At 50.7% G+C, this 15884-nt stretch overlaps 1 protein-coding gene and 1 pseudogene across 1 annotated transcript; one reads left to right on the top strand and one right to left on the bottom strand.

The window, feature by feature from the left end:
- Positions 1–8159: 8159 nt before the first annotated feature.
- PRLH (prolactin releasing hormone) lies at positions 8160–10830 on the top strand. The gene is made up of 2 exons (XM_045032923.1): positions 8160–8298; positions 10312–10830. Exons 1-2 carry the CDS (start codon positions 8199–8201, stop codon positions 10473–10475), a joined length of 264 nt encoding a protein of 87 aa, XP_044888858.1. The 5' UTR covers positions 8160–8198; the 3' UTR covers positions 10476–10830.
- Positions 10831–15711: 4881 nt separating this feature from the next.
- LOC123378765 overlaps positions 15712–15884 on the bottom strand; it is a 38109-nt pseudogene continuing 37936 nt past the window's right edge.

Raw genomic sequence — 15884 nt, 5'->3', positions numbered from 1 at the left:
TCTAATTCCTTTATAAAAGAAAGAAAATTAAATCGATATTAGACCCACTGAGCTCTAATACTAATGTGGTCTGACATCTTGTGGAAAATCACTGTAGGGACACTGGTTAAAATGTGACTGTATATTCTTCCTTTGTTACTAACTCTGTCGGGAGAGACCCTGCCAGGAGTCCTGGGTTCGATCCCAGCTCTAGGAGGGGACTGGGGTCTAGTGGGTTACAGTGGGGGGCAGATACACCTCGGTTAGTTATAAGAACATCAGAATGGCCCGAGTGGTCAGATCAAAGGTCCACATAGTCCAGTATCCTGTCTTCAAACAGTACCAGTAAGTCTCTGTTTCCTGGCCTGGGTGTTGAGGCTGCATTAGGGGAGTGAGCTTCCCTCTGGGGTTTAAAGCTGGTACCTGCCTCTTCTGATCCCTCCTCACCAAAAGCTTCTGGCCCCTTCATTGCTGTGTCTCTGCCGCTGGGGATGGAGCAGCCCAAGCAGCAGGGCCGGTGCAAGGATATTTTGCGCCCTAGGCAAAACTTCCACCTTGCAGCCCCCTCCCCCCCCAACAGGAGCAGAGGGGCCCTGAGGGCAGACGTGGGGCTGCAGGGGCAGAACTGAGGGAGGGGCTGGGGGCAGAAGTGATGGGAGGGTTGAGGAGGAGAGTTAAAGCCGGGCTGGGGACAGGCAGATGTGGGGGTGGCAGGGACACAGAATGAATTAGGATTTGGGGTTTGGGGGAGAAGCTGGAGGCTCCCCAGGAGCAGGGAGCCTGGGAGAGGGAGACCCAGAAACTGCAGAGTGTGACCTACAAGTCACGAGAGAAGGGAGGCTCTAGTGGGAAGCGGTTAGAGGGTGTGGAGGGTCAAGTACAGGGTAGGTTTACCCAAACCGGGGGAAAGAAATGAAAGAATAAAAGAGAAAAAATAAAGTAAAACCAGTGTGAGGGCAGAAGCCTGGAGAAAGTGGCGGGAAACTCAACTGAAGAGTGAAAGCCAAATGGTGCTGTGAGGGGAAATGCTCTGGGGCAGGCAGCAAGCGCGGAAGGGATCTCAAGCTGCAGTGGGGATTCAGGATCCAGATGCCCAGCGACTTTAATAGCTCTTAGGCATGGATGTCAGTCACGTCCATACTGACTGTTACCGGACCAGAATAGCCATGGTTGTTATGAAAGGAAAGGAATTGCTCCTTGGAAATTGATACTCTCACCACTGGAGCCTATTTAGTTGCACTTAGTATTGGGCAAATAACTGACTTTTTGCTTCACTGGCAGTTTTACACACACACAAAAAAATCAGCAAACCAAACAGAAAAATCATTATTGCAGACGGCAGGACTGGCCTCGCTGGCAGGAGCAATTTTAACTCTTTGGACCCACTTTGATGCTAAGTAGGACCTGCTGTTCATGTTTCCAACATGTCGCCATTTCTTATTAATTGCCCAAACATCTTCTTATTGTCTCTCTTGCTGAAGACAGATTTCCAAAGGGGGTCAATATCCCAGCCATGTCATTTTGTCCCTCCGCTACAGACACGAACAGGCCTCCTTCTCCAGCATGTTTTCCGCTTGTTGGATAGAGACATTCACTTACTCAGCCAGTAGGTCTAACAGATCCTGATAACGGCAAAACACGCAGTAAGCAGTGATCAGTTACTCACAAGTGGGCAGCTCATCAAGATGATTTCGTCACACTTGCCTCCAGTACCGGACGATGCAGCTTCATCTTCCGTTGGTTTCACAAATGTATTGATCCCTTTTTGTTAAGCTTTTCTTAGACATTTCTCATTACCAGGTAGGGTGACCTGACAGCAAGTGTGAAAAATTGGGACGGGGGTAAGGGGTAATAGGCACCTATATACGACAAAGCCCCAAATATCGGGACTGTCCCTATAATATCAGGACATCTGGTCACCCTATTTCCATGTTAACTCCCCTCCCAGGTTTGGGGTTAGTTCAAATCAGTTGCTTCTAGCTTTGTAGCTACTTTATCTTTTATTGGCCTCACAAAGGTGGTTACTCTGTAGCACTGAGCATCACTACTCTGCCATTCCTTAGACACGCAGCATTCTGCTAAAGATTAAGCTGTTCAATGCTATCAGAAGAGATTCTTAAAAGTCCCAGCAGGCTCTGTCTCAGGGCTGAATGAGCTTCCTCCCCTGGACCAGCTGTTCTTACTGCATGTTACTCTCTTGGCTTTTGTCAGCCCAGGCTGATTTGCGGAGGAGGAAGGGGGGATACGCTGTTCACGGTGATGGGGTGTACGGGCCCCTCACTGATCCAGTATTGGACTAGGGGTGCCCGGCCCCTCAACAGGTGCAGGGCCTGCTCCCAGCGGAGGAAGAATTTAAAAGGACACCGGTAGCCCAGGGGAAGGGGGAATGAACTGCGTGTGGCACCAGGCTACAAGGCTGGTGCTGAGAGCTTTGCCAGGAGCGGCAACAGCTTTGTGAGGGTTTCTCCAGCAGCAGGGACGTGGACTCCTCCCCACCCCCACCCCTTTGGGAGATGAAAGCCTGAGAGAGATGGACTGACTGAACTGGACACAGAGACAGAGGGGAATCTGCTAAGCCAGCGACCGTGCCCCAGACTGAGGAGCTCCAGATGGGTAGGAGGTGACAAAATTTGGGGCTGGTCAGTACCTGAACTGGACACTTTGAGAGCCCCTCAGGGAGCTGGGCTGACCCCCAATGGAGTGGACGGGCCTGGGCCTAGGTTTGGGATGGAGGAACTGTGCAGGCTTGTCGGCAGTAAAGAAATTGAACTGATACAAACTCCTAACAGAGAAGCACCAAGTGGGATTTACACCACCTTAGCTTAATTCAGCAACCACATGCAGATACGTACCAGTGTGCGCCTTCTGGAACGCGTCTGCACAACATACATTCCCTGATGAGGTCCAGCTCCTTACGTGGGAAATAATGGCCCATGTGGGGGGAAGATTAGCGTATTTCCAAGCTATCTGATTTGTCCAAATGAAGAAAATATTAGAATCCCAAGATAAAATAGGTGCCCTCATGAGTCATGAAAATCCCTTTCTTGATTTGATACAAATTAACATAATGGGTTATGGGGAGGGGAGCCCTGGCTTTGTCTAGGGCTGGCTTTGTCTGTGACATCAGCACTAAGGCAGGGCATAAAACAGGCAAACAGGGGCTCTTTGGCTCACAGAGTCCAATCATCGGAGGAAGGAAGCAGCATCGCACTCCAGAACTCCTGCTTGACACACAGTAAGTACTTTAGCATGTCTGTGTGCCAGCCACACGCTCGCAGCCAGAGGTAAACTGGAAGGGGTTTGAACTGCAGCTTATTTGAATCCACCGTTTTTTCCCTCCACTCTTTGTTTGCTTGTGTGATGTGTTCTCTTGGGAACGCAGCCAGGTGTTTTCATGCAGTGACCCTTGTGTGCTGTGGCAATGTGCTTGTTCGCATGTTTGAAGTTTTTGGTGTGAGTTTTTCTGCACATGAATGTCTGTGTGCTATCCATCCATGTGAGCAGTGTTACACGTTCAGCAAACAGTATTTCCCATAAAGTGCTCTTTGCTGAAAGTACATGAAGCCTGCAACGAAAGGCAAGTGTCCATACACAGTGCAAGCCTTTGAGCTTATATCCAAATGGCTTCTAATTCTGTTTTCCCATGACTGAACTATAACCGCTACTACAATGTTGTTTGCATGGCAAAACAGCTATTTTCTGTCAATTGAGTTCAGAGCCTTAGAATTTTCAAAAGGCCTGCAAAGTAAAACTGACTTTGTCTGAGTCTGCAGCCGATGCTAAGAACTTCTGAAACAATTCCTCTCATCCCTTGTAGGTGGTACATGCTCGGTTAGCTCCTGAATTCCAGGTGGTGGAAGAAAACAACACTGGACATGTTAGGCATCTAGCCTGTGCATTTATACTCAGATATTAACCTCATTGTTTAAGACCCATGAAACCTCTAGTAAAACCCAACTGGAAAAAAAAGTGGGGAAGCCAGAAAAGAGTAAAATGATGTGTTCAGTTTGGATCCTATTATCACCCGCAAGGGTGTTGATTGTGCATGAAGTTAGGCACCTGCAGCTGGGTGCGCTCGGTGTTAAAAACTGTGCCCTGTGTGTCTTAGGTCACACCTGCTTCCTTCGCTGACCCAGTTTTTGCATGAAGTTCCCATTGCAGATTGAGCCAGCTCTGGAAAAGCAAGGTGGAGTCTCTTCTGTTTGTTGCATCAGCGGCAGAATTGCCAAATTCTGGACGTCCTGAGGACAGAATCTTTATTGCTGATGTAAAAAGCCCTTTGATTTTCAGAGCCTGGCTTGGCTGTTCAGGTCTCACACTTTTCAGGGGGAAACGGCCTTTTGATTGAACTGAGCACTCTGCTCAAGCTAGAACAGCCACAGGTGGCATCACTGTCATTGAGAGGTCAACTATATGACACTTGATCCTCCCAGGAGCCGTAGGAACTAGAAATGGGCTGGGTGGGAATGCTGTTCTTCCACTGATACTCAGAGTTACCACCTAAACATCTGCACGTTGACTGGTGTCCCCGGGCCATGTCCTGCAGCAGTGGGGTGTGGACTGCCCAAAAGTCTGTCTTTGTACTGAATGGGGCAATAGACAAATGCAGCAGAACCTGCAGCCAGATCCCACTCTCATTCCTAGTGCATCGGCTCCAGTGGCCGTCTTTTAAATGTCCATACTCCACTTGAATGGTGAGGGCGATGCAGTGAGAGTGTGCCAGTTGCACGGGGAAGCACTGTGAGGAGTTTTGACTCCCATGCCCGGTATGTTCGGCTGCATGGTTGCCATCAATTTAAACGAGAACGTAAGAAGCACGGTGGAAATTGTGCCATAAGGGGTGTGAAGAAGCCTCAGTGCTCAGAGTCCGTCTCTCCCAAGATGCCAGAATGCATCTGTTAGCTGTAGCACAGAATGTCACATTTTAAAATGGAGTGCACACAGCGGCGGGTGCATAACTTCATGTACAATTATCGCCGCATGCAGGAGAGAAACCGTGAGGGCTAAAAAGGAGGCGATAAATCGTGCTACAGCCCAGGGGAAAAGAACAGGTGTGGATGGACAGAAGGTTCTAGAACAATTAGCACATTTCCTTCCGTTGGATATTTGCTGCTATAAGGTTCAAACTCAGCAGCCTGCTGGCAGCGCTATAACTGCAGTCAGCTGGCCTTTCTGGTAAGAGATTGCCAAACAGCGTCACTTCGTTTCTACCTGGAGTCCCAGGGTGATTCCCGGCAAGGGGAAGGGCTATGTGACTTTGTCAGAGTAAATCACACTGACAAATTGAAACCACACACCAGCTCGGTGGTGGGAGGCATCGGAGTAAACGCAAATTGAGCCTAGGGCCGCCATTCACTAATGGTTCGTCCAGTTACAGGTATGAGAGTCAGGGCTTGTGCGGCTCTGTCATGGAACTGATCCTGCTCTCCCAAAGGGGTGCTCCTGCAGCTCATAGGAATTAATGGTTTGCGATTCAGAGAAATAAGGAGGTGGCAACTAAGGGCTACTCTAAACTAGAAAATTTACGTTGCTCAAGGGTATGAAAAATGCACACCCTTCCGCGGGTAGTTAAGCTGACCTAAGTTCCCGTGTAAACAGTGCTAGGTTGCTGGAACCATCAACCTAGCTACTACCTCTCAGGGAGGTGGATTAACTACAACGATGGGAGAATCTCTCCTGCCAGCATAGGGAGCGTCTACACCAAAGCGCTACAGCGGTGCAACAACTGTGCTGCTGTAGCATTTCAAGTGCAGACAAGTCCTAAAGCACCTGACTTCCAGCCCTTCACTAAGGCACCTGAAACCCTTCTTAGGATGCCCGCTAAGGGCCTGCTGACATCCATGGAAAGACTCCCAGTGGGCTTTGGGCTGGGCCCGAGAGCTCCAGTGTCGGCAGTGTCAGACGTAGGGGTGCAGGAGGAGTCAGTCTGACAGTTGCCTTCAGTGTCACTGGGAACTGCGTGGCTCCTTCCCCAGGCACAGCTTTCAGTAGGTAGCCGTCCCCACCGAACACCTTCATGGCATCATCCAATTACATGGATTTCCTAGCATGATTCAGACCAATAGTTTGCGGGTGTACAGCCCCGCCCACCCCCCAAGGATCTCAGCCTGCTTAACAAAGGTTCATTAGGCCTCAGAACCTGCTGTCAGGAAGTATTGTGATGCCTGTTTGACAGACAGGAAAGTGAGGACTAAAGAGAGTAAGGGCCTGGCAAGGGTCAGCGATAGAACCAGAACCAGTTCTGGGCCCCAGCCCAATGGTCTCACCACTAGCCCACCCAGCTTCAAGTTCTGCTGGCCTTAGTCATGCACGTGGGCTCATTGGGCCAGAGCTTGGATCCCCTACAGCTTCCCCTATATTTTTCTAACCATTGCTTCATTAAATGACAGCCGGCCTTCCCCCCGCCCCCAGCACGAGTTTCCTTTTTATTCACATCAATAAGAAATGGCTTCCAAAACGCCCTCTCTGATGTGCTAGGGAAAGAATTAACAAGGTAGTAGGACTTGCCACTGAGACTGGAGGTTACAATGAACACTTACACTTGTGTTGATGCCTCACGCAGCCAGATGACTTGGTCATTTATTTCCTAGGCTGAAGACATCTGTCTATTTCTGAACCACTTCAGTGTTTTAAGCAGGTCAGTAACTTGGATAGAAAATAACAATGAACAGAAGTAATAGACCAAGAAGCTTTTCAAAGCAATTCTTTTCTTACAATGTCTTATTGTCATTCACCAAGGAGTATATGAAAAGGAAGAGCAATCAGAGCTAGTCGGGAATGGTTTTTACTCAGTGTTTCTCATCAGAACATGCTGATTTCTCAAAAACCAAAATTTCTCATGCAAAAGGGTCAGTTTTGATTAATTTCTTGACTTGACTTTTTTTGAAAATGTTCAGAATGTTTCATTTTGGCATTTTTTGAAATGAAAAGTTCTGATTCCTAAACAACTTTTCATTTCAAAATTTCAGCTAGCGATAGTTAAAGAAATTAAGAGTCAAAACTGAAATAAAACACTTTGAAATGATCAAAAAGAAACATTTTGATTGACCCAAACTGATTTTTTTTTTTTTCAAATTTTCAGTTCAGGAAATTTTTGAGATTTTGACTTCTCATCCCGAGTCAGGATGGGGAAAAAATTTTAAATATTGAAATACTTTTATGGAATGAGGAAAACATTTTGTTCCCATTTCCAGTAACCATGGCCAGAGGGGCAGGAGTTCACCCCTTGCTCCTAGAGAGGAAGGCAGAAAAATAAACAGCGGAGGGGGTAGGGAGGATGACAGGAGTATTTCATTTCTAGGCAAAGCACTTTGTTGGTGCTTCATAAATATTACAGGAGTTGGGTGGGTGAGGCTGCGGGGCCTGCAATGTGCAGGAGGTCAGACTAGATGATCCTTTTGGCCTTAAAGTCTATGAGTCTACACACACTGGGAATTGACAGTCTGCTTAGGACACTATACTGGATGCGGTTGTTCCCTGACTTCAAACTTTTCCAGGTAGCACATCAGGAGATGGACAGAGGGGGAGAGTTGTGCTATGATCCTTAAGATCTTGACACGCCTCTAACTGTGCTCAGAGGAGGTGTGTTGGATTCTTTATGTGCCCACGGCCCTCAATCAGATCACAGCCCCTTTGTGGCAAAAACACAGTAAAAGACAGACCAGGCCCCGATGAACTCGGTCTGAGGTCCTGACCCTGGCCACGCAATGCAGGGTTCTGGTCACACACATCCGCTTGCAGGGTAAGGGCCCAACTTACCACAAGACACACCCAGAGAAAGTCAAAAGCAATCGAGCAGGCGTAGCAAACAATGTGAGGGAATGAGGTGATGGAACAACAGATAAGGTGACCGAAGGGTGCATAGCCGATGAATGTGCACTGTAGATGGGTCTGAGTCTTCTTACAAGATCAACTAAATTATGAGATGCAAACAAATGCACAAAATACTCTGTGCGATCCCCACTGTCCATTAATGAGCCATTAGCAGTTGTCACCACCAGTGGCTTCGTGACACACAAGTAGGCCTTGAGGAGAAGGAGGCCTGGGGTGGCAGTTGTGAGGGCTAGTTGGGACAGGAACTCTCTGCACCTGGGAAGCATGGGAGAAGTGGACAGACAGGCCGACAAGGTCGGCATCGTCGGCAGAGTGGAGGCAGTAGGCTCAGACAAAAAGAAGCTAAATTCCGGCACCAGCCACAAGCCTTGGGGGAGCTGAAGGGAATGAAACTGCTGGCTGCCTGCTTCATGTACCTGCTGCTCACCTGTCTGGCCCTGCCCAAAGCCGAATGCCGACTCCACGAGCGATCCATGGAAATCAGGAGTAAGTCCCTGTAACTGCAGCAGCCAGGCCAGCTCCTCAGCTGGTGCAGACTGGCGCAGAGCCACCCCAAATGGCTCTGCTGCCCCCCCACCCCCGTTATCTCTGCCCTCCCCCAGATAATTGGACCCAGCACAGAAGAGCCTAGGAGGTCGGTGACGGTATCAGTGGGTGGCATGGCAGGGTCAGTGTTTAATAGAGAGGCTTCTCCTGTCTCTCTCCCGTGGTAGCCTATGTTCAGAGCCTGGTTTAGTCACAGGGTGGAGAGTCTCCAGAGCGCCCAGGCGTTGAACAGGATGTAGTGCCGAGGTGCAGGAGCAGCGCTGTGTGCGTATGAAGCCTGCCCGCACTCAGAGCACCTCAAGTCGCTCTGCCTCCTCCCTGTACCTCCCCGTGCACACTGACCGCAGCCGGGCGTGGGCCTGGCATGGCAGGAGCAGGGTCTCCTTGCACACACGCACACACCTGTGTAAGGACTTGTCCCAACCTGACCCCAAACACCTGGAGTTGTTCAAATGCAGCAAAAGTTTTTGAAAAGGCCTCTGGGTTAAGGCTGTCATTGCTAGCCCCTGTGTGCTCGGGCCTGTGTAGCAGCGCCCTCTGCCGGTGAACGTGCAACATTGCGGGTTACTGCCAGGCTAGACGGCTGCAGGGTGAGATGGCTGAGCTTTCTGTCCTTTCATTATCTAGGCTTTGTTCTTCTCCCTCCAGAATCCCCCTCTTGCTCCGCATAGCTTCCCCCTCCTGCCTCTGCATTTTCCCTCTCATCTTCTGCAACCCAATCCACCCTCACACACACCCAGCCACTCTGCTCTGGCTCAGTCCAGGAGCTGGACTTCAAAACGGTCCTTTCGAGGGACTTCAGACACTCCAAAACAATTCCTTACATCTCTTAACTCCCTTCCTCCCGCCCACCCCGAAGGCCATTCTCCCCAGCAAGGCCTACAAAGGGCTGACAGACGGAGTTTCCTGGCCCAGCCGCGTTGCAGGTTCCACGAGCCAGGAAAAGTCTAGAGGAACTGTCCAGACAGCAGAACTCAAAAACTTGCAGTTTTTAATCAGCCTGTCCAGCAAATCTCTTCCTACAACGTGTGTCACGGCAGCACCCGGTGGCACCCGACGCGATCAGGCCGCTCTGTGCTAAGCGCCAGGCACACCCCTGGCAGTAACAGCCCTTCCTGAAGGAGTTTGCAATATAAACACACCAGACACAGGGGCGGTGACTTTCTCGAGGTCACAGGCAGGGTTAGAACCCAGCTCTCCTGACTCTCCAGCCCACCTGAATTAGCTTGGGCAATGGAGTTGCTTGGTGCTCTGGTGGTGGGGCAGCCTATACACACACCGGGCTGTCGGCAGTCTCAGGATGACGGGGCCCCACGTGCTCATAGCACAAAGCCCATGTTCCAACTGCCGCGAGGACGCACAGGTCGCATGTCAGCAAGTGAGTCACTGCAGAGCCAGAGAACTAAGCACATGGGCCAGATCCTCAGCTGATGTGAATCAGCGGAGCCCCGCTGCTTTCAAAGGATCTGCTCCAAGCCGAGAATGTGGCCCTTGGTTCCCGTCACCCCAGCAGGGCCCTGTTTGCGCTGCGTGGCTCAGGGTGCTGCTGTTGGTTTTTAGCGGTGGTTGTGGAAGGGGCTGGATGGCAGTCCCCAGAGAATCGAGTCCTGTGCTTCTCCATAGGCCCAGCACAACTCCCTTCCCTCCTTCATTACTGTGCAAAAGACATTGTCATTTTAAAATAAGCGAAGGCCACGCCACCTGCTCACCACAGGCAATGACAAGGCAGATGCAACCACTGGCAAGTGTATGTTACAGGTCGGGGCCTGAGCCACAGAGGATATGAGCGATCACAGCCTATAGCTTGGGGGCTTTAACTCCAGCTGGACCAGTCCATGGTTTTAGCTCGGGAAGTCCCTCCTTCTCCATCCCAAGCAGGTGGCTGTGACACATGCTCAGGAGAATTAGTCCTCAGCCTCACGTTCTAAAGACTTCCTGGCCTTTGCCTTCTAGACCCTGATATCGACCCTTCCTGGTACACAGGGCGTGGGATCAGACCCGTGGGACGGTTTGGCCGGAGGAGAGCTGTCGTGGAGAGCTCCCGGAAGTCGGGCTATGGACACAGGCAAGCTTGCTTCCCTCTAGAAGAAAGCAGTGACTCCCTTCAAGATGAATGAAATGGCCAAGACAAAGAATGAATTTGAATGATGATAAGAAAAGACCCTTCTCCTCTCTCCCTTCCACATCCCAGCCTCTCTTCTAGGCACATGAAAATGTTTGGTCTCATTTCAATGTACAGTATCTTTGTGGCTATAAATGATAGAAACCAAAGAGCAGTTGATAACTCCAGTATTTTTGCAGACAATTTCCCTCTCGTCTGTTTTTTCTTTTTCTCTCCCCTGTTCCCCATTTGTCCCCATCTCCGGCTTTTGCTCTCAATCTAACATGATTTGTGCCAGAAAATTGCTGGGGGAAAGAAATACAAATTCCCATGTTAATTATCTTCCTAGAACATGGGCTCTTTTATACAAACCAAAATAATAATAAAAAAAATTGAGAAACCGAGCCCGGCACGTGTCTGCTGTGACTTGAAACGAATCAGACTTGTCTCAACTCTCCTGGGCACTAGGATCTTTAGAACCGAGTGGCGTCACTTTCCCCTGAGATTGCGTCGCTCTTCCTGAACAATTTCTCTTCCACACAATAAAGTCTTTTGACGTGATCACCGGAGAGGAGCCAGCGTTTTAGTCTGGATTCTGAATCCATCTGAAAGCAGGTGGAATATAACTGGCCCTACTCCCCTGACCCATGTGTCATGCCAGCAGGAGTAATACGCTGGCGAATCAAGATGACCATTTCAGCAGGCCCCACACAGCTGGCTCTGCACAGTCCAGATGGCAGCCATCTTGCCATTGCGCATCTGTGCAGTTCCACCCACCTCCTAGGACAAGAAACTCTTACTGCTCTGCTGAGGCCTGAGCTGGAGTCTCTAATTCCCAGCTCTGTTTGTCACTCACGGCCGGCCACCCCTGCCGCTCTGCATGAGATTTGCCTATTAGTCAGGTCAGACCAGATGATCTAATGGTCCCTTCTGGCTTAAAAGTCTAGAAGATGCTGACTTAGGGTGACCAGACAGCAAGTGTGAACAGTCGGGACGGGGATGGGGGTAATAGGAGCCTATATAAGAAAAAGCTCCAAATATCGGGACTGTCCCTATAAAATCGGGACATCTGGTCACCCTCTGCTGAATCCACGTAGGCCTGATTTCCCCCTTCCTCCAAACTGCCATGTACAATGTCCCTGCTCTCCTTTTAAACACTGCGCCTGCTGCCCCACACTGAGCTGGCTGGGCTGAGCTCCCCGCTGCTATCCTGCCGTCCGCGGCCCACCGGCAGCCAGCCCGGAGTGCCAGGCTGCGCTACGGTACTTGAGAAACACTGCGGCGTAGGCCAGATCCGCTGCGGGTGAAACTCGGCCTAGCGCCATTGGCTTGAGTGGGGCTACAAGCGCCTCTGGAAAAGGGGGATACGAGTCTCGCACCACGTTTGGCAGTGGGAGCAATACGCAGCCGCTAGCACAGAATCAGAAATTAGGGTTGCCGGGTGTCCGGTTTCTGACCGGAAAGTCCAGCTGAAAAGGGAACCTGGCGTGTTCGGTCAGACGTAGTGACCGGACACTAACAGCCTGGTTACTGCGGGCGGGGGCGGGTAGTGGCAGCCTGTTACCCAGCCCTGAAGTGGCGGCTCCCGCGGCAGCAGGCACCAGCTTGGGCGGCAGGCAGCCCCTTTGCAGAGCCTGGCTTGCGGGGCTGTGGCAGGAGACAGCGTGCGGGACCCCTGGCGAGGGGGGGAAGGGGCTCTCAGCAGGCACAGAACGTTCCCCGGGCGGGAAGGAACACGAGCTGCTCCCCCAGCCGGCCGGCGCTTCCCCTGGCTGCGCTCTCAGGCGGCTCCGGGGCAGAGAGGGCTGGAGCGGGCGAGGAAGGGGGCTGCTGGGCCCGCAGCACAGGAGGAGGCAGGAGGCTGCTCTGGCCTCTGGGGGGAGTAACTTGGGTGCTGAGAGCTGCCCACAGGCCTCTGCTTCTCCTGACCATGGAGAGCCCCACCGTGCAGCCTGCGGGGAAACAGAAGCACAGGGAGAAAGCCCAGCCCTGAGCGCCTGCAGCATGAACAGCCGCTGCCGGGGAAAGCAGCAACTACCCCATAATTAGGGGCCCCGATTCCCCTTTCTCCCCCCAGGGTAACTCAGGAGTCACTGCACTGACGGGGGAGGGGGAAATTCTCCGCCTCCAAAAGTGACACAAGCCTTGCGCACAGTGAGGCTGCTGGTCAGGAAGCAAATGGAACGACCGCCCAGGGGCTGAGAAGGCTTCTGGAGTGTGTCAGCGCTGGGGTGAATGTGTCCCACGCTCAATCAGAGAGGAAAAGGGTTAATGTTCTGCAAAGGGAGCCAGGCCCCAGAGGCCCCGCTCAGCCTGCCAATTAGAGGCAGCCAGCTTCCAGCTGGGCGTAGCAGGGCAGGTATTTAAGCAGGAAGAGGCAGCAGCCTAGGAGTTCCTCCTCTTAGACAAACCCCTGGATTCTCTGAGTGACCCAGAGCCCAGCCACTGATCTGCTCCTGCTGGAGGGTGGCCTGTCTCCTGAGGACCCTTTCAGATAAGCCTCTCCCTTCCCTTTTGGTTTTGAGCTGCCTGGGATGTGGGTGATGGATTCTGCCTGACAGGTCTATGCTGGAGGCAGGGCTGATTCACTTCCCAGAGCCAGATCAGTCCCACTTCTGACCCTCCTGGCTGCAGGGCAGTGGATGGAAAATGTGAACTGAGACTAACCAATGTGGCGATATCTGCCTGGGATCTGGCCCGCCCTTGAAAGGCTTTGCCCCCATGGATTATTCCAGACTCTCCCCACCGCCACAGGGGAAACAAGCTGTCCCAGTGGAAGTGCAGTTCTGCTGTGTATCGGCACTCCAGGCTTGGTGCAGGCACAGGTGTGTTACACAGGGGTCACCCCCCCGATCCAGCCATGCTGGCAGAAGGCTGTAGTGTAGACCTGGCTTGAGCCAGCAGATGGCCAGAAACAACCATCCTGAGACGTGTGAACTGCCCCATGCCTCTAAATGTGTCTTTACAACAAAACCCACTGCAAGGGGGGCTAATATGCCACCCAAGCAGGAGGGGAAGAGAGAAGCATGCTTAGTCCACCATCAAAACAGATCCACCCTGGCTCCTTGAGAAAATACACCAGGGGGATGGGGGCGCCTGACATGCCTGTGTGACACATCCAGGACCAAGCCTGCACACTGCTAGGAGCTGTCCTGGCCTCAACACAGGTGATGGGAGGTTCCTCTTTCTCCATGTGGTGCTAAGTGCACTTGTCTGTAATACTTGAGTTGATGTCTGATGCTAATAGCAAGGTGGCCCCGCTTGCTGTATCTCAACAGAAGCCAGTGATGGCCTCTGAATTCCCTATACCCTGCCATAGGGAAGCAAGCTGGGAAGTTTTCCGTACTGTCTGTCTAGAGGAGACGCTCGTATACAATTGACACCTTTGCAAAGCAATGAAGCTCAAAACCAGCTGCAAGATGCAGCACCTCGGTGTGGGAGTGTGGCCGTTTGTCAGTAACTAATTGCTGTGCTCCCGCCACAGTGCAAGCGAAGTTGCTAGGTTCAGCCCCAGCTGAGTCAATGTGGCATAATTCAGCCATGGAACTCTGTAACGGTTCCCCCGGGCTGAGTCTGTCTGGGGTGGGATGATGTGTATAAGCAACAGCAGGAGTTTAGCGGTGAGATCATGTGACATGCTGTAAGCACATGTGTACAGGAGGATGACTTCACCCTCCTGAAATAGCAGAGACTGGCTGGTGGCTGCTACAGCTGCAGTGAAATGAGCCCCTGCACTTCCCAAATTCACTGAGTCTTGAGCACTGGTTATAGCAAATGCCCTGTAGACCCTCAGCTGTGACCCCTTCCAGGGGTGTTTTCTTGCTGCATGTGCAGTGCTCCTATTGACAGTACATCTCACCCTGGCTTTATCTTGCAACGTTGGCTGCAGTGTAAATACTGTAGCTCAGGTGGTAAAATGGCTTCAGTTAGTCCGTTTTCACAAGCTCATGATCCTGTGCCTTTTCAGATCAAGCTTTCCATGCTTGGTCTCCGCTGGAACGTAGGTAAAAAATTCAGTAAACCTGAGCAAAGTCCCTTCAGCTCTTTTGTGCTCCTCAGACATAAGTGAATCAACTCCCTCCCACCACACACCATTAAAACTACTGCTTCTCTTCAGAGGGACAATTCCCAAGTATCAGAGGGGGAGCCGTGTTACTCTGGATCTGTAAAAGCGGCAAAGAGTCCTGTGGCACCTTATAGACTAACAGACGTATTGGAGCATGAGCTTTGTGGATGAATACATCATACATCCGACGAAGTGGGTATTCACCCACAAAAACTTATGCTCCAATACGTCTGTTAGTCTATAAGGAGCCACAGGACTCTTTGCTGAATTCACAAGTAGATGATCTTTGAATCTTGCCCTTAGCATTGAGGCATCGGTGATCAGTTCACAACTAAGTGTGCTGAAATTAACAAGGTTAGATATGTTAGTAAACTGGTTACCTGACAAGCGCAAGACAAAATTTGATTTTTTTGCGTAGTCTGCAACAGAAAAAGTGAGCTGGGCTTGGGTAGCATCCTGGCAAACCCTTTTTGTGTAGATGCAGCACCACTGTGCCAGCTGGAGTTTCTAGTGTGGACGTGGCCTAAGTGAGAAGGTCTGATTCTCTTATTTACACCAATGTAAGTTAACGCCATTCGCTTTAGTGTTGCAAGTGTGTAAGTTTGAGGAGAATCAGGCCCTGGTTTATTTCTTTAAATCTATACTATTGAAGTGTTGCCAATCCCAGGTACTCAAATGAGAAATCAGCCCCCATCTCCTCCCAGAAATTCATGAGACTTTTAAATAATGTTCAGAGTCTCCTTATTTACAATCTGGTTTCTGGACCTTCAGGGTGTGCTTGTTTCATGTTCTCGGTTTTTTCCACAACCAACCAGGAGGGCCAGAAAATGTTAGGTTTGGATTTGTTGTTTGTTTAAAGATTCCCAAGTGATCATTTGACTCCAGCAGCTGAAGCTTTAAGAAACGCCCCAAAAATCACAAGACTCGTGACAAAATCATGAGTTCTTAAGGCAATATTAAACTTGAGCTGCATGTTCTGGCTATTCCATGTCTTGCATTTAATGATTGGGTGACCTTAATGTTAACAGCCTCTGTAAAAGTTTTATAGAATTTGCAAAGGTGAAGCGGGGGAGAGACTCCTCCTCCTTTTTGCGGTTTTTATTTGTGAAGCTACTTTGCACTGTATTCTTGTATAATGATAACACTGAGCAAACACAAGCGAGAGGAGACTTGCAGTGCTTGTCAGGTTCCTTGCATTCGGCAATATCTCCTCTCGTACAGTTCTTCAATCGAACACTGACAATAATGAAAAATAAAAGCAATAATCACAGTCTGACTCACCAGCTGCCCCCTAGAACCATGCAGCCTGCACACAATACATAGGGCCAGCCTCCCTCCCTCCCTCCTCCCCCCCCCCCG

The sequence above is a fragment of the Mauremys mutica genome, chromosome 10, assembly GCF_020497125.1.
Source record: "Mauremys mutica isolate MM-2020 ecotype Southern chromosome 10, ASM2049712v1, whole genome shotgun sequence".
In the NCBI taxonomy this organism is placed as follows: Eukaryota; Metazoa; Chordata; order Testudines; family Geoemydidae; genus Mauremys; species Mauremys mutica.
The sequence above is the reverse complement of the archived record's forward strand: the minus strand, read 5'-3'. Positions and strand labels throughout refer to the sequence as shown.